This window comes from Schistocerca piceifrons, chromosome X, assembly GCF_021461385.2.
Source record: "Schistocerca piceifrons isolate TAMUIC-IGC-003096 chromosome X, iqSchPice1.1, whole genome shotgun sequence".
Lineage (NCBI taxonomy): Eukaryota > Metazoa > Arthropoda > Insecta > Orthoptera > Acrididae > Schistocerca > Schistocerca piceifrons.
The window spans coordinates 108,837,326-108,860,747 of record NC_060149.1 but is presented as its reverse complement, the minus strand read 5'-3'; the positions used below and the strand labels follow the sequence as shown (position 1 = coordinate 108,860,747).

General features: G+C 41.5%; 1 protein-coding gene across 1 annotated transcript in view; it reads left to right on the top strand.

The window, feature by feature from the left end:
- LOC124723057 (lysophospholipid acyltransferase 5) overlaps positions 1-23,422 on the top strand; it is a 190,052-nt gene that overhangs the window by 139,678 nt on the left and 26,952 nt on the right. Inside the window, exons 9-10 of the mRNA XM_047248236.1 lie at positions 198-345; positions 17,621-17,871. Coding sequence (XP_047104192.1) covers positions 198-345; positions 17,621-17,866 — 394 coding nt within the window. The 3' untranslated portion in view covers positions 17,867-17,871. The remainder of the gene's footprint in view (positions 1-197; positions 346-17,620; positions 17,872-23,422) is intronic.

The window sequence follows — 23,422 nt, the reverse complement described above, 5'->3', positions numbered from 1 at the left end:
AGTAGTGTAATTAGTGTCAGTAGATTACATTTTTGACACCTTTTATTTAATGAGGTCATGTAGTGTGTTTCACTGAGCTGAAATATAAATTACTTGTTATTTGTACTTCTTACACGTACTAGAAAATAGTCAGCATTTTTTATTTCATATTCTTTTGCTTTTCTAAAACATTTTTCCTTTTTGCTTTTTGTGCTCAGGTACATATTTAGGCGCCTGAAGTTCCTTGGCAGCCGTGCAATTTCTTACGCCGTAACGCTTACATTCCTAGCTGTTTGGCATGGTTTGCACTCAGGATATTATGCCTGCTTCTTTATGGAATTTGTCATCATGCAGTTTGAAAGAGAAGTAAGACCCTTTGCAAGCACTTGTGCACTCACTCACTTACTTACTTAAAAACACACACACACACACTTATGTATGTGTACATGTACTGAATGTTTATATGGTGTTGTTTTAAAACTGTGTTCTCATTTTATCTATAGGATTAGGTCATGACTCAGAGAATTACTTTGATTTATTTGTAATATGGTTTCAGAAGTCAATAAGTTTAGACTTTGATGGACCTCTTGTTCTTCATAAAATTAATAGGAATTCTGTAACTTATGTTCCATAATCTCCCCTTTAAATTTATAAATCTGATACTACAGCATGTTTATCTGATTTCATATATTCTGCTGTGTGCACAAATAACACACCTATAATTTAACAATAAAAATAATCAGTGTTTGAAAATAAAATATAATTTGATAGATGAAAAATCTACTTGCAAAGCAGCAGGAGAAAACATATATAAAAGATTTGGAAATAAACAGGCTTTCAGAGCCAGTGGCTCCTCCTCCTGATGGAAGGGTTGAGGGAAAGGAAGAGGTATGAAGGAAAAGGACTGGTGAGGCTTAGGAAATGGACTCCTCTAACTCAGCGTTTTTTCTTTTTCTCCAACTTTCTGTAACTCCTCCCATTTCATAAACCTCGCCAATCCTTTTCCTTCATCCCTCTTCCTTTCCTTTCAGCCCCTCCACCAGGAGAAGGACCCATTAGCTTCGTAAGCTTGCAAATTTCCATAAACTTTGTAGGTGTGTGTCCTCCTGTGTCCAGTTGGTGAGTAGATTTTTTACCTTTCCAGTTACATTATGTTTTCATTGATATACATCTATAATTTAATGATTTTATATTCTTGCTGTCTTGAAAGATGTCAGTGGTTAAGATGTAATATGTAAATGGTAATTCTTGTATGAGCTTCCTATTAAGCATTTCAAGCTATGTGGTAATCATTATTGAAAAGAATCTAAGAAAATAAATAAAAATTGACTTACTGCTTGATACTGACTGATAAGTCATAACCAAAATGTTTAATGTATTACTATTATTGTGTTTGACTAAAACATTTGCATGTGACTTTCCTCTTGATTGTGCACAAATATAGTAATAGTTTTCAGTGCACTTTTAAATAGCTTCCGTAAATGAGCGACTCAGCATTAGCGTGCCTTTTTAAAAGTTATTGTGTCTTATATTATACATCACAAATCTTGCTTTTTCACATTTCTATTTAAAAGAACATGCATTTTATTAGCAGCTGAAATGTTAATTACTAAATAATGTACAGTGTTTTGAATCCTACGGAATTCTTCAGTTGTTAGTCATGTGTGTGACTGAAGAGGGCAACTGTGCTGCAATCAATCGCAAACCAGTCTAGGAAAGCGTGTCAAGAGAGAGAAAAAGTGTTCCAAACATTTTGCGACTCAACACAATCAGAAATTAAGGCCAAAGTTCTTCATGAGCTTGAAAATAAGTCTTATTATAAACAAAGAGAAATGCAAAATTATAGCAGGTTGGACTGCACACAGGTTGTAACAAAGCCATCATAAAGAGTGACTAGACTGTCACTTGCTGCACTGTCTGCTTAATTGTGAATATTGGGCAGGAATGCATTCCAAGGAAAATACACCCACTTGAAGGTGGATATAAAAGATCCTTGACATTGTAGGTTCAGTGATTTAGAGCACACATGAGACCATACCAGGCAAGTGGGAATCTTCTATCTGTAGTAATGTTTTAGCTCCACACTCAATAGGTCCCCCCATGAACCATGGACCTTGCCGTTGGTGGGGAGGCTTGCGTGCCTCAGCGATACAGATGGCCGTACCGTAGGTGCAACCACAACGGAGGGGTATCTGTTGAGAGGCCAGACAAACATGTGGTTCCTGAAGAGGGGCAGCAGCCTTTTCAGTAGTTGCAGGGGCAACAGTCTGGATGATTGACTGATCTGGCCTTGTAACATTAACCAAAACGGCCTTGCTGTGCTGGTACTGCGAACGGCTGAAAGCAAGGGGAAACTACAGCCGTAATTTTTCCCGAGGACATGCAGCTTTACGGTATGATTAAATGATGATGGCGTCCTCTTGGGTAAAATATTCCGGAGGTAAAATAGTCCCCCATTCGGATCTCCGGGCGGGGACTACTCAAGAGGACGTCGTTATCAGGAGAAAGAAAACTGGCGTTCTACGGATCGGAGCGTGGAATGTCAGATCCCTTAATCGGGCAGGTAGGTTAGAAAATTTAAAAAGGGAAATGGATAGGTTAAAGTTAGATATAGTGGGAATTAGTGAAGTTCGGTGGCAGGAGGAACAAGACTTTTGGTCAGGTGATTAAAGGGTTATAAATACAAAATCAAATAGGGGTAATGCAGGAGTAGGTTTAATAATGAATAAAAAAATAGGAGTGCGGGTTAGCTACTACAAACAGCATAGTGAACGCATTATTGTGGCCAAGATAGACACAAAGCCCATGCCTACTAGAGTAGTACAAGTTTATATGCCAACTAGCTCTGCAGATGATGAAGAAATAGATGAAATGTATGGCGAGATAAAAGAAATTATTCAGGTAGTGAAGGGAGGCGAAAATTTAATAGTCATGGGTGACTGGAATTCGTCAGTAGGAAAAGGGAGAGAAGGAAACATAGTAGGTGAATATGGATTGGGGGGAAGAAATGAAAGAGGAAGCCGCCTTGTAGAATTTTGCACAGAGCATAACTTAATCATAGCTAACACTTGGTTCAAGAATCATAAAAGAAGGTTGTATACCTGGAAGAATCCTGGAGATACTAGTAGGTATCAGATAGATTATATAATGGTAAGACAGAGATTTAGGAACCAGGTTTTAAATTGTAAGACATTTCCAGGGGCAGATGTGGATTCTGACCACAATCTATTGGTTATGAACTGTAGATTGAAACTGAAGAAACTGCAAAAAGGTGGGAATCTAAGGAGATGGGACCTGGATAAACTGAAAGAACCAGAGGTTGTAGAGAGTTTCAGGGAGAGCATAAGGGAACAATTGACAGGAATGGGGGAAAGAAATACAGTAGAAGAAGAATGGGTAGCTCTGAGAGATGAAGTAGTGAAGGCAGCAGACGATCAAGTAGGTAAAAAGGCGAGGGCTAATACAAATCCTTGGGTAACAGAAGAAATATTGAATTTAATTGATGAAAGGAAAAAATATAAAAATGCAGTAAATGAAGCAGGCAAAAAGGAATACAAACGTCTCAAAAATGAGATCGACAGGAAGTGCAAAATGGCTAAGCAGGGATGGCTAGAGGACAAATGTAAGGATGTAGAGGCTTGTCTCACTAGGGGTAAGATAGATACTGCCTACAGGAAAATTAAAGAGACCTTTGGAGAGAAGAGAACCACTTGTATGAATATCAAGAGCTCAGATGGCAACCCAGTTCTAAGCAAAGAATGGAAGGCAGAAAGGTGGAAGGAGTATATAGAGGGTTTATACAAGGGCGATGTACTTGAGGACAATATTATGGAAATGGAAGAGGATGTAGATGAAGACGAAATGGGAGATAAGATACTGCGTGAAGAGTTTGACAGAGCACTGAAAGACCTGAGTCGAAACAAGGCCCCGGGTGTAGACAACATTCCATTAGAACTACTGACGGCCTTGGGAGAGCCAGTCCTGACAAAACTCTACCATCTGGTGAGCAAGATGTATGAGACAGGTGAAATACCCTCAGACTTCAAGAGGAATATAATAATTCCAATCCCAAAGAAAGCAGGTGTTGACAGATGTGAAAATTACCGAACTATCAGTTTAATAAGTCACAGCTGCAAAATACTAACGCGAATTCTTTACAGACGAGTGGAAAAACTGGTAGAAACGGACCTCGGGGAAGATCAGTTTGGATTCCGTAGAAATGTTGGAACACGTGAGGCAATACTAACCTTACGACTTATCTTAGAAGAAAGATTAAGAAAAGGCAAACCTACATTTCTAGCATTTGTAGACTTAGAGAAAGCTTTTGACAATGTTAACTGGAATACTCTCTTTCAAATTCTGAAGGTGGCAGGTATAAAATACAGGGAGCGAAAGGCTATTTACAATTTGTACAGAAATCAGATGGCAGTTATAAGAGTCGAGGGGCATGAAAGGGAAGCAGTGGTTGGGAAAGGAGTGAGACAGGGTTGTAGCCTCTCCCCAATGTTATTCAATCTGTATATTGAGCAAGCAGTAAAGGAAACAAAAGAAAAATTCGGAGTAGGTATTAAAATTCATGGAGAAGAAGTAAAAACTTTGAGGTTCACCGATGACATTGTAATTTTGTCAGAGACAGCAAAGGACTTGGAACAGCAGTTGAACGGAATGGACAGTGTCTTGAAAGGAGGATATAAGATGAACATCAACAAAAGCAAAACGAGGATAATGGAATGTAGTCAAATTAAATCGGATGATGCTGAGGGAATTAGATTAGGAAATGAGACACTTAAAGTAGTAAAGGAGTTTTGCTATTTAGGGAGTAAAATAACTGATGATGGTCGAAGTAGGGAGGATATAAAATGTAGACTGGCAATGGCAAGGAAATCGTTTCTGAAGAAGAGAAATTTGTTAACATCGAATATAGATTTAAGTGTCAGGAAGTCGTTTCTGAAAGTATTTGTATGGAGTGTAGCCATGTATGGAAGTGAAACATGGACGATAACTAGTTTGAACAAGAAGAGAATAGAAGCTTTCGAAATGTGGTGCTACAGAAGAATGCTGAGGATAAGGTGGGTAGATCACGTAACTAATGAGGAGGTATTGAATAGGATTGGGGAGAAGAGAAGTTTGTGGCACAGTTTGACTAGAAGAAGGGATCGGTTGGTAGGACATGTTTTGAGGCATCAAGGGCTCACAAATTTAGCATTGGAGGGCAGCATGGAGGGTAAAAATCGTAGAGGGAGACCAAGAGATGAATACACTAAGCAGATTCAGAAGGATGTAGGTTGCAGTAGGTACTGGGAGATGAAGAAGCTTGCACAGGATAGAGTAGCATGGAGAGCTGCATCAAACCAGTCTCAGGACTGAAGACCACAACAACAACAAACAACTCAATAGGTGGTCATGAATAATCATACTGGGGCTAAACTGGTGCCACTATTTTGTGTGGATTCTCTGTTGCCCACTGGTGGGTGTCGTGAAAGATGACAATACCATCCCTTGTAAAAATAGCTTCATCTGTGAATAGTGTGGATAACAGAAATCCCTACACCGTGGCAGCCTGTGCAGTGAACTGGCAACAAAACTGTCTTCACGGAGGCAAGTCCATTGATGAAAAGGCTTGCACAAGTTGTAAGTGATGGTGGCAGTTGTCCTGAAGAATGTCCCACATGATCATCTGCCTTACCTCTTGCTGGCAGGCCACCTGCCTGGTGCTAATACCGAAGGCATATACTGCGGTGTTCAACACCTTCAAGTGAGTGTACCTTCTGTGGAACACATTTCTGGTCTCATGTCTATATGAGCTTTTTTTACTCCTTATCATCTCAGGGATCATTTCCAGCAGTTTTTCCCCAATAAACAAAATCGTCCTGTATAGCTGCAACTGATTATGGTGATGGGTTAGGTGATTCTAGTTAGCTGTGATTTCATACATGTGAGATCCTTGAGACACCATGATCCTATGCCTGCTCTGGTTTCTCTTCAAATATGTGAGTCTAAATAATAATATATGCATTGTGTTGTTCTCTGGGCTAACTGGATCAGGTGCAGCAACTTGAAACAAGAACAATGCCTTTACCTATGCAGCAGCTCTGCAGGTCTGTGACATTTACTGGAGATTGACTGATACAATACAAAGAAGCTTGTCAGAGTTCCACAGCTGTTTTCAGTAACAGCATATTGCTTATTTGGACTCTGAATGTTTTGGTCAGGTACTGAAGGCTATATCATATGTACAGAATTTTTAAGTCTGAACAGGTGAAGTGCAGCTCATAATCAGAAACTATTGTGTGGGGATTCCCCAGTGGTAAAAATGTTGATTAGGAACCATCTTGTAGGATGTGTGGTGGTACAGCCACATTGTCACACATACAGAAAATTGAGAAGAGTGTCAACCATCAACAGCCACTCTGTTCCTGCAAATGGATGTGTGAAGTCTGTAGGCACCTGCTTCTGAGGCTGTTCGAGTTTGGGCCGAGGGAAAAAATTCTTCCCCGAGGCAGCGTGATTCAGAGCACACGAATTGAAGGCCTACACTGTTATTTCATTTTTACTGCGAACTTCTGGCCAATAAACTTGATGATGAGCAAGTGCACTTTTCCGTTGCAGCAATGAAGGGGACCAAGCGATTGGAAAAAACCACAAGTCATTCTGTGGTGTGTGTACTGTAAGACCTTCGGTACACACACCATCAGATTATTTGACTTGTCGCTCTAACGAAGTAGGCGAGTGTCAGCAATATGTCTCATGGTCTTATGGTGGCGTGTTTATCTTCTGCCGTCAGGTCAGACGATAGAAATGCCACTTGCACGCTTAGAGTAGCAGATTGACGGTGACCAACTTTAAACAGAACTTGATTAATTTTCACACATATTTATTAAAATATTAACAAGCATAAAATGACAACTTGATTCTGGATGCTATTTACAATTGACAATCTGAAGTTCCTTTGGTCTTGGTACGTTAATCTTATTCTCACATGACTCTGATACTTGACAAAGTGTCTATACATTTATCTTCATGGCTATGTACTGGAATATGATAATCTTATTAGGCGCAGACTGAAACTTGACTATCGACTGGTACAGACTAATGCAGACTGACTAATCAGAGGTCTATACACTCGTTATTATACCTCGCGCATTCAGATATCACTGCACGAGTGTGATCCGCGAGGAGAAAAGGTTCTGCGCTAGCAGCAATCTCATTGGCTGCGTTACATATTAATACGTGGATCGGCAGAAGCAGAATTTGGTCCGTCTCTATAACAGCGCCATCTCATAGTGTGGAGACGGACGAGCACTGCGCCTGCGCTGTTGTGCTTAGCGGGGTGCTCTCTAGTGGGAAAGTTGTGTACGCGCTGACTACGCGGAACTATGTACACAACACATTCCTGTTTTCAAGAGCAGTCATTGAAATGATGCACATAATTATAGGCATGTATCAGTGACGTCAGTCTGTTGTAGAATTGTTTAACATGTTCTGTGGTCACAAATCATAACATTTCTGGAGAACGAAAATCTCCTTTATGAAACCCAACACTGATTTCATACACAGAGATCTCGCAAACCACAGCTCGCTCTGTTTGTCTATGAAATTCAGAATGCCATAGATAAAGATGCTTAGGTCGATGTGGTGTTCCTTGGCTCCGTTCAGTACAGTTTTGCACTGTCATTTAGTGAATGAAGTATGAGCTTAACAGCTTATAGTACCAGATTTGTGACTGGATTCAGGACTTTCTAGGAGATAAAACGCATTATGTTATTCTGAATGGGACAAAATCAACAGATTTAAAGGTAATATAGAGAAGATCCAATGAAGTGTGGCACACTTCATCATAGGATCATTTAGATAGCACGAAAGCATTACAGATTTCAACAAATTCTAGTGGCAGCCACTATGAGAGATTTGTTAAAGTTCTGAGAGTGTACATTTGAGGAAAAGTCTGGCAGCACATTAATTCATCCCAAATGTGTTTTGCAAAATAACCATGACAAGAAAATCAGAGAAATTAGAACTCATATGGAAGTTTACTATAATCGTTCTTCTTGTGCATTATTTACAAATGGAACAGGGAAGGGTGAAAATGATAGAAGATGTACGCTGATCAGCCAGAACTTGATGACCACCAACCTACCATCGATATAAATCCATCCAGGTGATAGCAGGATCACCTGGCAAGAAATGACTGCTGGTCAGACACACACACACACACACACACACACACACACACACACACACGTAGAGGGCAAGTAGTATCAGTAAGCGTACCTTCCATGTGTAGAATGAGGAAGGCGTGCAATGTATCTGAGTTTGACTGAGGGGAGATTGTGATGGCCCGGAAGCTCGGCACAAGCACATCAGAAACTGCATGCGTTGCCATGTGTTCAAATAGTGCTGTGATGAGTGTCTTCAACATGTGGTGAAACCATGTCCAGACATTATGGGGTTGGGCAGGCACCCCTCATTACAGATGTCGGACATTGGCTGGGCAGACCGGTAAAACAGGATAGGTGGCGAACTGTGGTCTAACATCATACTTTAATGCTGGGCAGAGTGCAAGTGTGTCTCAACACACAGTGCACTGAAGACTTCTAACAATGGGCCTTCGCAGCTGACAATCAGTGCATGTGCCAATGTTAACACCACGACATTGGCAACTATGGCTGAAATAGGCACATGTCCATCGGGACTGGACATTGGCAGAGTGGCAGAGCATTGCATGATCTGATGAATCTCAATATCTTCATCATCATGCTGATGGGATGGCATGAATCTGTCATCCTGCAGGAGAACAGCTCTTTGACGCATGTACTGCGGAACGTAGACAAGCTGCCAGCAGCTACATTATGCTCTGGGGAACATTCACGTGGGCATCCATGGATCCAGTGGAGTTCGTGCAAGGGACCATGATGGCCAAAAAGTGTTGTACACTGGTTGCAGACGACGTACAACCCATTGCAATGACCATGTTTCCCAATGGCAATGGCATTTTCTGGCAAGATAATGCACCATGTCACAAGTGTGTGATGAAGTGGTTTGAGGAACACATTGGTGAATTCCATTTGATCTGCTGGCCCCCCAATTCACCAGATCTGAACCCAGTTGAATGTGACATTAGAGCTCATCGCCCCCGTCCCAGGAATTTATGAGAATTAGGTGACTTGTGTGTGCAGTGCCAACTCCCTCCAGCGAAATACCAAGGCCTCATTGCCTCCATGCCACAATGCATCGTCATTGTTATCTGTGCCAAAGGTGTACATACGAGCTATTATGTAGGTGGTCAAAATTTTCTGACTGACCAGTGTAGATGTAATTGTAGATCCCTCAATGTGACCTCTGCAATCACTGAAGGATCTGTGCCCGAAGCGGTTGTAGGATGACAATCTTGTGTTCCTCATACTCCATAGGCAATAACAGGATGCCTGCATTGAACCTTCAGTACAGTGAAAAGTATGTTTCAAAACTTGGCTTTGATCTCTTTGGTAGCTGCTCCAGGCACCCATACTTAACAGGCAGTAGTACATTGCAGTGTAGTGGGTCTCACTCTGTAGACTAGGCTACTTTTTGAGCAGTAATAGAGAATTCTTCTATAGTACACCATATGCTGATGTCTGTTAAAGACAGACTACCAGCTGCTTGCCAGACTCACTATTGGGCCATAGGATATACAGTCCAGTCAATATTTCCATGTTGAGAGGTGGTCTTGGAATAGATGTTCTACTGGAGGTTGCTCAAGAATAAAGTCTATCTGTTGAACCATTGTGCTATCTTTACCAAAAGCATAGGCTGTAGTCTGAAGAGAGAAATGAGCAGCTTGTGATCCATAATTATTTGAAATTTAATTCTATAGAGATTCAGTATATGTGAAATTTCTTAACTCTCTTATCATCCTGATGCCTTCTTCTCTAAAATTAATTTGAGTCAGTAGTAACATATTTTAATCGAAAGTAGTTGGGTAGCATGTGCCATCAGAATTTTTATATGATAGTCAGCACTGAAGTCATGCTGTGAGTTACCAGTAGGAATTGTGACCCATTGATCAGGTGCAAGTGTGGCCTGTCAGGAAGAAGATTTGAGACTTTTATTTGTAATAAATTTATTGTAATAATTTACCTTGACTGAGGAGAATTTGAATTTCTTTTAAGTTCTTGGTTGCTGATAAGTTGTCTATTGCTGTAACATGCTAGGGTATGGGCTTAAGCCTCTCCTTGCTTTATATGTGGCCTATGTGTATAACACTCAGCTTAAAGAAACTGCATTTATCCAGCTTGCAGCATAAGCCACTGGTTTACAGCCACTGAAATACTATTCTTGACTTGCAGTGCCTGTTACAGTAATGTTGTCAAGGTAGTCGGCACAGTAAATGGTATCCTTTATTAATTGCTCCAGATAATTTTAAAATGTGTAAAATATGTTGAGAGGAGCTCTTGCAACCCAAAATGCAAATGATTACACCGATACATTTGAGATGGTTTCTTTTGTATTTGCTTTATCTTCGCATCAGGGGGCAGTTGTAAATATGGATCAGTCCAATTGATTTGTTTGTAAATTCTTTCATGCAAGGTGTCAGTTGCAGATCAGTGTTGGACTGGTTGTCTATAGCAGCTTTGAAATCACCACAAATTCTTATTGCACTGTTTAGTCTTTTATTACCACCAGCACAACCCACTGGCTGGAATAAATATGTGATATAACCCCCCCTCCCCCCCCCCCCCCCATGCCTTGTAGCCTACCCAACTCCACCTTAACTGCTTCGTGCACTGTACAAGACATACCCTACTAAAACATGGCTATATGGATGACTGTAGAGAAACGAGGGCAAAAATGTAAAATGGGATTCTCTGGACACCACTTTAATGCAGGCTTCAATCTGGAAACCAAACACTGTAAAGATATCTAGGGAAAACAGTTTATTTCTACTGGCAAAGCTACAAGAATAAATATTAGTTTTCTACAAATATGCGTTTACCTACCCAAGAGGGTGATTTGACCCCACAGTGGAATAGCATGATAGCCGTATGACACCACTCATTGCAGCATTTTATGGTGATTTGGAGAATCAATGTGTCGGCATTAATTAATTACACAGTATTTCACATGTCAGCTTGAAATTCCTTATTCTCTCCATTAATGCAAAGGTTGCTTAGATTTTTCTCTGCTGTCTTGAATGCTGGCATCATCTGCCAATACTGCTGGGAGGCTGAAATCTACTGTTGCCATCTGCTTATACTTCTTGCAAGATGAACACGTAATGTCACGGTGTGGGCATTGCCTGTGCTTGTGAAGATGAGAACTTTCCGAGAAAGGTGACGACTGACATCTGGTTTATCTCTTGACAGCAACTGATGGCAAACTGTGTACTCTTTGTTGTGAGTAACTATTGATGCTGGTGAGATCAAATCACCAAATACTTTTTTAAATGCTGTCAGCATATTTTCCCATGACTGAGTGTCTACTACAGAAGACAATAATGAGCTGTTGTCAGTGTGTAAGGGATAAGATGTTGGTGATTCTTGTATATTTGTAAATTTCAGAATTATTGCTCTTTTTGCTGCCGATTCTGCTTCCAAAGATTGAACTCATTTAAAAATGTCACTTAGTTGTGGACCCGAAGTGCTTCATACTTTAGCACGGACCTCATGATCTTGTGCCAAGCACACCAACACATCTTATATCTGTGATTCCTCATAAGATATTTCAAAAGACTGACATTTAAAATGGCATGGCCATTTGAATTCTTGTAGATGGCATACCTAGGCTGAATAGGATTGACCCACTGTCTTTACGGCAGTGATTGAATTGATATCTAATGATGACAATGTAAGGTTGGCAAACTGCAATTATCAGTGAATGTTAGGCTACTGGAGTCTATAAGAAGCTTCAACTTGACCATTATGTCAAACAAATCACAACTAGAGGACACTGAAAATCTTTGAGTTGTCAGAGCTTGCAAACAAAGGTGATGGTGGAACAGGTGCCACGTTCTGCTGCTTTAGGTGCTTCAACAGGAGCTCATACTCCTGTTTTTGCTGTTCCTGCTGTTGTTGCAGTGTTAATTCCTACTACCACAGCTCCAAAATCCCAGGAACCTTAACAAAGTAATTGATCATCCATACGGGGGTTGAAGCCCCATCACAATTTTAATATTACATGGTGTCTTCACTAGTGACACATGAGTGTTACTAGCCTCACATGAGTGACAGAAGAACAGGCATGCTGTGAACTTTCACAAGCCTGAGTTTTGTACAATTGTCAGGAACAAACAAATAATCTTATACACTTTGCTAGCCAATATATGAACTGAAACTGGAGCCAAGTTTATTGTGGGCCTAAGAATAACAGTCCAGTAGTAAACCACCAGAAATCCAGAAACACAACATGGTGATTGTAGTAAGACTGTGCACACCCCATGACTGAACACTTCTCTCACTGGAACAGAAACTGCTTTATTCACTGCCCACTGACATGGCCTGTGGCGGAGGCATCTACCAGGGTGAGGTGTGTCAAACAAGTGCCTTGCCCAGCTAACATAGTCTGTGATAGTCGGATCTATGTTAGCTTCCCCATCGCAGTCCAGCAAGGTTACCAAACAACGTATCAAAATAAGTATTGGGAGAAAGTGTCCCACAGGAAACAAGATACTGTATGAAATATTAGTTACACTCTCCACCTCTGATACTAATACTATCAAATTTCTGCAGCAATAGGATATGGTCTATGATGCCAAAGGCCTTGACAGAACAAGGCGTATGCCAGTTACTTTTTCTCCACTATCAAGCTGTTTGGAGCAATTCACTTAGAAATTCAAAAATTGCTGTTTCTGTTGATCGCCTTTTTCAAAAACCTTGTTGGACTGTTGATAAATATGTTGCACTTTTCTATAAAATCTAGCAACCTCTTATGAAAAATTTCTCTTATCTTATGTTTGTGGCCCGTAGATGAAATGTACATTGGCGGCAGTAGAATCGTACACTCAGTTGCGTATCCGTCAGTGAGGTTGATGAGTCATGATATGGAATGTGTGTGTCTCTCTCTCATAAAGTAATACCTAAATATGTACATGTCACTGTAAACAGTATGTCACCTGCAACACAACATGCTAAGCTTAGAGCAGAAGTGGGCTGGCTAAAACATGAAATTAAATATCTATTTTTCAAGATGGACATGCTCATCCTTGAACTTTCGTCTTGAACTAGCGAATGATATAAATATCTCAGAAATATTTATAGACATCATTAACAGAATCTAATGCCACACAGAAACTCTAATGAAAATAAAGTAGGGAAAATAACAACAAAAACTACTCCCACTTATAAAAAATAACACACCAGCTAATGTTAGAAATGGTAGGCAAACAAACCACACATTCCAGATATGACTGGTCAACCACACTGACATACAAGTCAGAAAACAAGAACTAAAGATGCTAGAAAGAGGACATAAATACAATGTCAACACACAAGTTGCATGCAAGCAGTGGAGAATCTGATAACAGGAAATGAGTACATAATGAAACTACAAGAGAGGAACAACAGCTCTAATTTCAATGTAGGACTAACAACAGAGCTAACAGCAGAGGAAATCAGATGTATAATAGAGGAAAACAAAAATAACATGTTGACAGGGATAAAAAGTGAGAAAGAAAAAATATCCAGTTAAATAATAAATAGTCTTAGATGTAACAGAGCTTTCATCACAAAATTGGGCAATAGCAACATCATTCTTCCTGCACACCGTTCGTGCAAGGAACAGGAAAGGGGGTAAATAAATGTGGTGCAGGAAGTACTCTCTATTACACACTGTAAGGTGACTTGCGAGGTACAGATGTCAACACATTTATTAACTCTTTCTCTGCAAAATCTTTAAAACGTAACGCAATGTTTTACTTAATTTTATGCATCGCAGAAACTATGGTGTATAATAAAAAGAAATTCAGTCCTTTATCAAGCAAAGAAATCAGACTGTAAGATGTGCAAAATCAAATTTTTCATCTAATAGGTTTTTAAAATCAGATTATAAGTATTTCATAGTAGCCAGTAAGTTCGTATGGACAGAACTGAGCATGTCATGGGTGACAAACCATCGAATATAAAAATCAATAATTCGAGAACAAAATGAGATATCATTCTGCTCTCTGTTTTAAATGAAATTTCGATATCTTATCTACATTTCATTCCCTGCAATGTATGAGCTAAGATCAACCATATGCAAATTCTAAGCAATACATTTTTACATCTGCAAAACCTTTAAAACTTCACACAATGTTTACTTAATTTAATTCAGCACAGTAGCTATGATGGATAACAAAAAGAAATCGGTTCTTTGTTAAGGCAAGAGATAAGGCTGTAAGATGTGCAAAAATCAAATTTCTTCACTTAACAATTTTAGAAAAATCAAGTATTTCATATCAGCCGGAACATCATCTCTCAGCTCAGGCACCAGCATTCTGTGAGCTGTACAGCCATAACAAAAGATGCCTCAGTGCAGAATGCAGAAAGCAAATCTGTAGCAGCAAAAGGGTTGATCAGTAAATACACTTATTAAAATTACATGTCCCACAACTTTTTCTATACAGCCTGTAAAAATACCATTTTTGAGAGAAGTTCCCCCTGCAGTCTATGTAGCCTTGTTGCAAGAAAGCGTGTTTAGATTTTGTAAACATTATTTCAGAAGCTGTCATTATAGCTATACATCTCAAGCACTACACTGAATTGTTTTGTAGCTTCGAATAGGTAGCACTGATGAGGGGATTTCCTACATCTAATATATTTAAGATGTATAAAGTGCTCTATCAGATAATAACTGAACTGTGATGGTACGTTCATTTTTGCTGTAGTTTGCAAATTATTGTTTTCTTGTGCTATTTTATAATGTTCACTCCATAAATCAACTTTGGTATCTTTGTTTTCCTATAATGTAACAGTGTGTTGCCCATCCTCACCAACATACACTGAAGCGCCAAAGAAATTGGCACAGGCACACGTATTCAAATACAGAGATATGTAAACAGGCAGAATATGGCACTGCAGTCGGCAATGCCTACACAAGACAACAAGTGTCTGGTGCAGTTGTTAGATCGGTTACTGCTGCTACAGTGGCAGGTTATCAAGATTTAAGTGAGTTTGAACATGGTGTTATAGTCGGCACACAAGAAATGGGGCACAGCATCTCCGAGGTAGCGATGAAGTGAGGATTTTTCCTTACGACCATTTCACAAGAGTACCATGAATATCAGAAATCCGGTAAAATCAAATCTCTGACATCGCTACGGCTAGATAAAAATCCTGCAAGAATGGGACCAACGGCAACTGAAGTGAATTGTTCAGGGTGACAGAAGAGCAATCCTTCCACAAATAGCTGCAGATTTCAATGCTCGGCTATCAACAAGTGTCAGTGTGTGAACCATTCAACAAAACATTATCGATATGGGCTTTCGAAGCCGAAGGCATACTCGTGTACCCTTGTTGACTGCATGACACAAAGCTTCACGCCTCACCTGGGCCTGTCAGCACCGACATTGGACTGTTGCTGACTGGAAACATGTTGCCTGGTCGGACAAGTCTCGTTTCAAATTGTATCAAGCTGACAGATGTGCACAGGTATGGAGACAACCTCTTGAATCCATGGACTGAGCAAGTCAGCAGGGGACTATTCAAGCTGGTGGAGGCTCTGTAATGATGGAGGGCATGTGCAGTTGGAATGATATGGAACCCCTGATACATTTAGATACAACTCTGACAGGTGACACATACGTAAACATCCTGTCTGATCACCTGCATCCATTCATGCCCATTGTGCATTCTGATGAACTTGGGCAATTCCGACAGGACAATGTGACACCCCACACATTCAGAATTGCTACAGAGTGGCTCCATGAACACACCTCTGAGTTTAAACACTTACACTGGCCACCAAACTCCCCAGACATGAACATTATTGAGCATATCTGGGATGCCTTGCCACATGCTGTTCAGAAGATATCTCAACCCTCTCGTACTATTAAGGATTTAGGCACAGCCCTGCAGGATCCATGGTGTCAGTTCCCTCCAGCACTACTTCAGACATTAGTTGAGTCCATGCCAAGTTGTGTTGTGGCACTTCTGGGTGCTGGCAGGGACCCTACATGATATTAGGCAGGTGTACCAGTTCCTTTGGCTCTTCAGTGTATGTTTCAGCAGCTGTCAGCAATTTCTTGATTGTTTTGATTTCCTTCAAACGTGGCTAAAGCATATTGAACGTGTATGTTCTTTAATTTAGGATTGAACAACAGGTCCCTTTCCTACACCTCACTCTTGCAAACGGATGTTACACACAGGACGCAGACACAAATTTGAATAATGCGAAGAGGGGGGGGGGGGGGGCATTGGCACGAGGAAAGTTTGAACACAGTTTGCCAACTTGTCGCTTGGCAGTCCAACCCCGTAACCCCCCTTTTTTCCCCTCCATGCTTGATTTGTGTTCAGTTTTTGATGGGCTGTCCACTGGGCCATCTTACCATTAAATGTGAGAGGGGTGTGATGGGAAGTTTCCTTTGTTAGTAGAAATTTGTACAAGTGTTCCATGGGGTGCTGTCCTTGGCCCCTTCTTTTTCATTGTGACTGTCAATGACCTGTCCCATTTTGTATCACAGTCTGTCATCTCTATGCTGATGATACAACTGCACTTACTTTGCATCACGACATCCCAGCTCTTGATAAGACTATGCAAGAAACTCTTAGCCCTACATTAAATTGGTTTGCAGTCAGTTAACTTGTTTATAATCCAGACAAAACCCAAATGCTTATGTTAGGACTGTCTAAGAATGTAGATATTGATGCCAAATTCATTTGGGATGAGCATATCAACCAAATCTGTAAAAAGATCTCACAAGTGTCCTACATCATGTGGAAACAGAGAGATAAGGTCAGAAGGATTTATCTCCATATGTCATATTTCATACTCTTTCAATCACATATATCATATGGTCTACTCATATAAGTAGATTCTCCTCATATCAGTAAGATTTTAAAAGAAAAAAAAAACTGTCCTTGTAATATGCAAGATTGATCCTCAAGAGCACTGTTGCTAGCTTTGTATCAGGCTTAGCATACTAACAGTGGTGAATCTGTGCATCTGTGAGTCTTCACTCTTTGTCAAGAACAACATTAAAGAATTTGTTATCAGGGAAACAATTCACAAACATAACACTAGAAATAAGTCATCCATTGACATCCCAAGGCACAGCCTAGCAATAACAGGAAACTCCTGTAAAGTGAACAGTCTCAAAATTTTTAACAAATTTCCTATCACTGCTCGAGCCTTACCATATAAAAAATTCAAATTCAAATTATGTGACTGGCTAACAAAAAATCTGTGTTACAGTATAAAAGAGTTCTATGATATGGGCAAAAGATACTTCATTTGTACATGTAATATGAACATTAATTTTAATACTTTGATTGCAACTGTAACTAGGTATTGCTGAGGAATCCCATTCTGATGTATGTGGTCAGTGGCAAATAAAGAATCTGAATCTGTGCTTTTCTTCTTAGTTTGCTGTGAATGTGTCACTTATTGATTGACTGTTTATGTAACATTGTAAGGCATATTTTTTCTGTGGTTGTGTGCTCAAAATTAAAACAGTCCTATTTATTTTCAGGTGACAAGTTTGCTTCGGCGACATGAGAAAGTAAAAACGGCACTTCTGTCACCGACAGTGTATCCCTTTGTATGGGTTATACTTAAATTATATACATCCGTTTTTATGGGTTACTCCTTAGTGCCATTCGCCCTACTTTCATTTGGTCGGTGGTTTGATGTGTACACATCTCTATATTTTTGTGGTCATATTGGCTTCCTTTCATTGATACTTCTGTGCAGGCTTCTACAGTTGATCCACATTTAGCACAGGTAACACACTTTGTATTTCTTCATATTTAAGAGTGCCAGGCTAATTGTTCTCAGTTCTCGTAGAGGTACTGAAATGTTATTGTGAATTTCATGCATGTGTACTGGATATATTTATATGTCATATGAGATCTTGTGTTGTGGTATGAAAACAAATTTAAAAAGGAGGGATAACTGCCTGTATTAAATGCATTACACTCTGCGATAGACTTGAATTTTTGACAGGGAAAGAGTTTTTTGTTAAAATTTCTGTGTGCATCAGTTTTCAGGCATTGAAAATATACTGTTCCATTTAAGTAAGCTGTTTAAACTACCCAAGTTTGAAATGTGAAACTGTTGATAACAGGGTGCATAGAATGTAAACACATTCTTTGTTGCACACTCCCTCAGTTCCACTATTCTTCACCCATTATGGCATATTGTTTCTCATAATCTTCAGTGGGAGATAAAGTGTGTCTGTTATGTATCCATGGACTGTAGGAAACTCTGTATTAATCTCACTTGTTACTGAATTGGTAATGGCTTTTAACATACTAGCTTTCAATTTGTCATTTGAACATTAATTTTTGTTCAGCCATTTTGAAGAACAATTGTTAATGAGACTAGATCTGTCTACTCTCAGCTAAAGAATTGCCAAAGCACAATTAAACAAGTGTTTAGTATACACTGAGTAACAGATAAGAAATTGCCTTTAAAGTGTTTAAATTTAATGATGAATTTAAGTTTGAAACGTGAGTTTCTTCGGAATGGGAAAGTAAATTTTTTGTTTTCTTTCATAACCTAATCCCAAAAAGTTATAGAAACCTCTCAAACTGTTTAGTAATTATTTTTCAGAATGTCTTAATTTACCTTCAAGAAAGATTAATTTTTTTTTTTTTTTTTTTTTTTTTTTTTTTTTTTTTTTTTTTTTTGTTTATGTCTGTCTGAAATAACACTCCACATTCTCTGTATGGCTACTGATATGCTCCACTTTTCTGTCAAGCTTTTTGCAAGAAAACGTATTTGCTGCATATATTCAGTTCTTTAATTCTAATTACACTTTAGCATTAGATCATTTCAACCTTATTAGTTGTTATCACCAAAAATAATTATATACACTGCTTAACAAGTTCAGAAGTGTTTTATAAATCTGGACAAGAAAAAGTAAACAGGTAAATGGTGGCATTCCGTTGTCTCGGCAAACTGTGACAAGATATTTTCAGTGGGTGACATTTGTAGAACATGCTGGCCACAATAACAGTTGCACACCCTTTGTATGAAAGCAGATCAGATAGCAAGGACAATATGCTGTCTTGCATTATCTTTTTGAAAGATAATGTAACAGAGACATTGAAGATAGAGCAAGACCTCTGGCATTAACTCATCAGAAATGTTATGGATGCTGTCCAAATTAAAGGGCTATTCAAAAGGAGGTGATAGCATTGTGTACCCAGTGGTACCCCATACCATCATGCCAAGTGTTGGCTTCAAATGATGATGACAGATGCAGTCTGGCAACATTAGTTCTCCTCGGAGCCACTGAACATGGATACATCCATCCTGTTGCTGTAGATAGCATTGGGACTCATCTGAAAACTTTGCTGCCAATCCTGTATCCATTGTTGTTGTTGGCAAACACCCCCCCCCCCTCCCTCCTCCTCTCCCCTGCCACCATGATTGCAGTCCACTGTGTTCCAGATGTAGTCACACTGTTCAACCAGATATTTGTCTCGCTGCAAACAATCACATTTCCTTCAACAGCTGTACAGTCCGGAATAGCTGAGTGAACATTGTCATTTGTGCGGTCCCTCCTGAATCCATAGACTCCATTGTTACATGACAGTCATAGATGTCAAGCAATGCAAGCAGCAATATCATGGAACTAAAAGCTGCACTCTTAATATGCTGTAATACTGCTGCTGTTGAACTCTGACGTATGTTGGTCGAAGTTTGTTTGTCTTATACGGATGATAACATGGTGTTCCTAACAAACAGCCAACATTCAAATGTGATTTCTGACTGGAAAACTCATTGTTTAATCATTCCTTATACACAGAATATAGACGCCACAACTCTTACTTTAACCTCATGCGATTGCACTGAAATCCTAATAATTTGCATGTCTGAGTACGAAGTACTTCATGCCAATTTGACATTTGTTGCATGCCACCTTCACAGTGTTACAATTTTAATAGCCAGTGGTACATGATTATCTTAGACACTGTGTACTCATTCTGACCAGTGAAGTAGAAATCAGTTAATTTCAAAACCTTTTTTATATACACTCCTGGAAATTGAAATAAGAACACCGTGAATTCATTGGCCCAGGAAGGGGAAACTTTATTGACACATTCCTGGGGTCAGATACATCACATGATCACACTGACAGAACCACAGGCACATAGACACAGGCAACAGAGCATGCACAATGTCGGCACTAGTACAGTGTATATCCACCTTTCGCAGCAATGCAGGCTGCTATTCTCCCATGGAGACGATCGTAGAGATGCTGGATGTAGTCCTGTGGAACGGCTTGCCATGCCATTTCCACCTGGCGCCTCAGTTGGACCAGCGTTCGTGCTGGACGTGCAGACCGCGTGAGACGACGCTTCATCCAGTCCCAAACATGCTCAATGGGGGACAGATCCAGAGATCTTGCTGGCCAGGGTAGTTGACTTACACTTTCTAGAGCATGTTGGGTGGCACGGGATACATGCGGACGTGCATTGTCCTGTTGGAACAGCAAGTTCCCTTGCCGGTCTAGGAATGGTAGAACGATGGGTTCGATGACGGTTTGGATGTACCGTGCACTATTCAGTGTCCCCTCGACGATCACCAGTGGTGTACGGCCAGTGTAGGAGATCGCTCCCCGCACCATGATGCCGGGTGTTGGCCCTGTGTGCCTCGGTCGTATGCAGTCCTGATTGTGGCGCTCACCTGCACGGCGCCAAACACGCATACGACCATCATTGGCACCAAGGCAGAAGCGACTCTCATCGCTGAAGACGACACGTCTCCATTCGTCCCTCCATTCACGCCTGTCGCGAGACCACTGGAGGCGGGCTGCACGATGTTGGGGCGTGAGCGGAAGACGGCCTAACGGTGTGCGGGACCGTAGCCCAGCTTCATGGAGACGGTTGCGAATGGTCCTCGCCGATACCCCAGGAGCAACAGTGTCCCTAATTTGCTGGGAAGTGGCGGTGCGGTCCCCTACGGCACTGCGTAGGATCCTATGGTCTTGGCGTGCATCCGTGCGTCGCTGCGGTCCGGTCCCAGGTCGATGGGCACGTGCACCTTCCGCCGACCACTGGCGACAACATCGATGTACTGTGGAGACCTCAACCCCACGTGTTGAGCAATTCGGCGGTACGTCCACCCGGCCTCCCGCATGCCCACTATACGCCCTCGCTCAAAGTCCGTCAACTGCACATACGGTTCATGTCCACGCTGTCGCGGCATGCTACCAGTGTTAAAGACTGCGATGGAGCTCCGTATGCCACGGCAAACTGGCTGACACTGACGGCGGCGGTGCACAAATGCTGCGCAGCTAGCGCCATTCGACGGCCAACACCGCGGTTCCTGGTGTGTCTGCTGTGCCGTGCGTGTGATCATTGCTTGTACAGCCCTCTCGCAGTGTCCGGAGCAAGTATGGTGGGTCTGACACACCGGTGTCAATGTGTTCTTTTTTCCATTTCCAGGAGAGTGTGTGTGTGTGTGTGTGTGTGTGTGTGTGTGTGTGTGTAGCACAATTTCTGTCAGATGCTGAAAAATTGCTGTTTTATGATTTTTTTTTTTTTTACCATACTCTTTCGCTTTTAAATTTGCATTGCAAATCTCATTTGTAGATCTGAGAATGAGTATGGAAATAAATTATGTCCTCCCAGTTTTGATGCATATGCTTTGATAAAATGACCTGTTTTTGAAGCATTTCTGCTGTAGCAAAGAAACTGCAACCTACCTTCCAGATGCAACTTGTTATTGCAATCTGAACAGCATGTACTTTCTCTTTTCCATGTGTTGTACTTTTGGGGTCTGTAATCTCTCAGTCTCCAAAGTCAGCAACTTTTGAAAGTTTTTCTTGTTTTATTTTAACGTTGGTGGCACCTGCCTATTCCAAAACATAGTGGCAGCTCCAGAAATATCTATCTGAAGTATGTATTTTATGCATTCAGAATGTGTCCATCTCCTGATTTGTTGGAGTAGTTTAACAGGATGCTGCAAGTCAAGTGACGTTTGAGAGTTTTGCAGATGATAGATCATATCCAGGCTAACAAAAGTAAAGAAGTGATTGAAGGTAACTATGGTTGGGATATTTCCAGCCTATCAAATTTAGGCTATCTCTGAATGACTCTGTGACTGATGTGTTTTGGTTAAGTGGCCATTAGAAACATTGGATTATTAATAGAATCGGACCTCGGGTCGACACTATACTCACCGATAATGGTCATCTGGAATATTGCAGAACCACAATTCATCATGGTTTTGTGGCGGCATTCGTAGCGACAAACAATTCGCTGTAGAAACGGCTTACGAAGTCACCGCCACACTTTTAATAGCGGGCCGACCGGTCCGCTGGAACAGTGAACAGAAAGATGAAAACCCAAACACTCTGATTAAATAAAAGTCGGTACTTATCTTTATTAACGAAGATACACAAACACAGTAGTGAACTCCGTATCTACAGAAATCTGTCTAGTTCGAGTCGGAGCGGCTAGGTCAGCGTCGGCTGACGACAAACAACAACTCTGCTGCGATGAACACACAACTGACTAGCAAGTACACAATTCGGTGGCGAGTATACAACTGAGCGGCGAATACAGAACTGTCCTAGCGCTCGCGACTCCAGCGCTTAAGAAGCCAGAAGCCAGCGGTGGCACGCGCAGACTTGCGGCGATTTCCTGTATCGCTGGCGCTGCTTATGCGGACGGCGTCCGGACTTTGATGCTGCCAACCTTTTGGCAGCTGGCTCGGGTGGCAATACTGGCTAGGATATAACACTCTTCCCCCCCAAATCGCCGCACCGTCGTTGAATAATGACGTGGCGAGCGTCGACGGCGGGGGAGGGGTCTGGCCGCAGGCGTAGCAGAAGAGACCGGGGCGGAGACTGTTGTCGGTGGCAGTCCCCGGTCCGCACCCCAGCATTGGCTGCGCGGGGCCTCGGGAAACACCGACTGAAAACCGAGGTCAGGGTGCACGCCTGTGACCACGGGCGCAGCTTCTGGTACTGGATGCGACGGGGCGTCGGGACCCACGAAGAGAGGCAGCGTCTCCTGACGCTGCGTCGACGGCTGCTGAGTGGGCGCCGGCCAAGGCGCTGCGGTGTCAGACTCCTTGGGGGCGCCCAAGGAAAGCGGCTGCAGGACAGGCTGCACAGCCACAGCTTGGGAAGGCGGCCCGGCTGAGGGGTCGACGTCCATCAGCTCCGAAGGCGGTGGCGACTGAAGAGGGACCGCAGGCGCCGGAGCGACCACCTGGGGCGCTCCCGGATGAAGCTGCGTGGGAGGCATCAACGGGACGGGCTGTCGGCGTGGTAGCGGCGACGGCTGCTGCTGCTGCCCTGGTGGCAGCAGCGAAG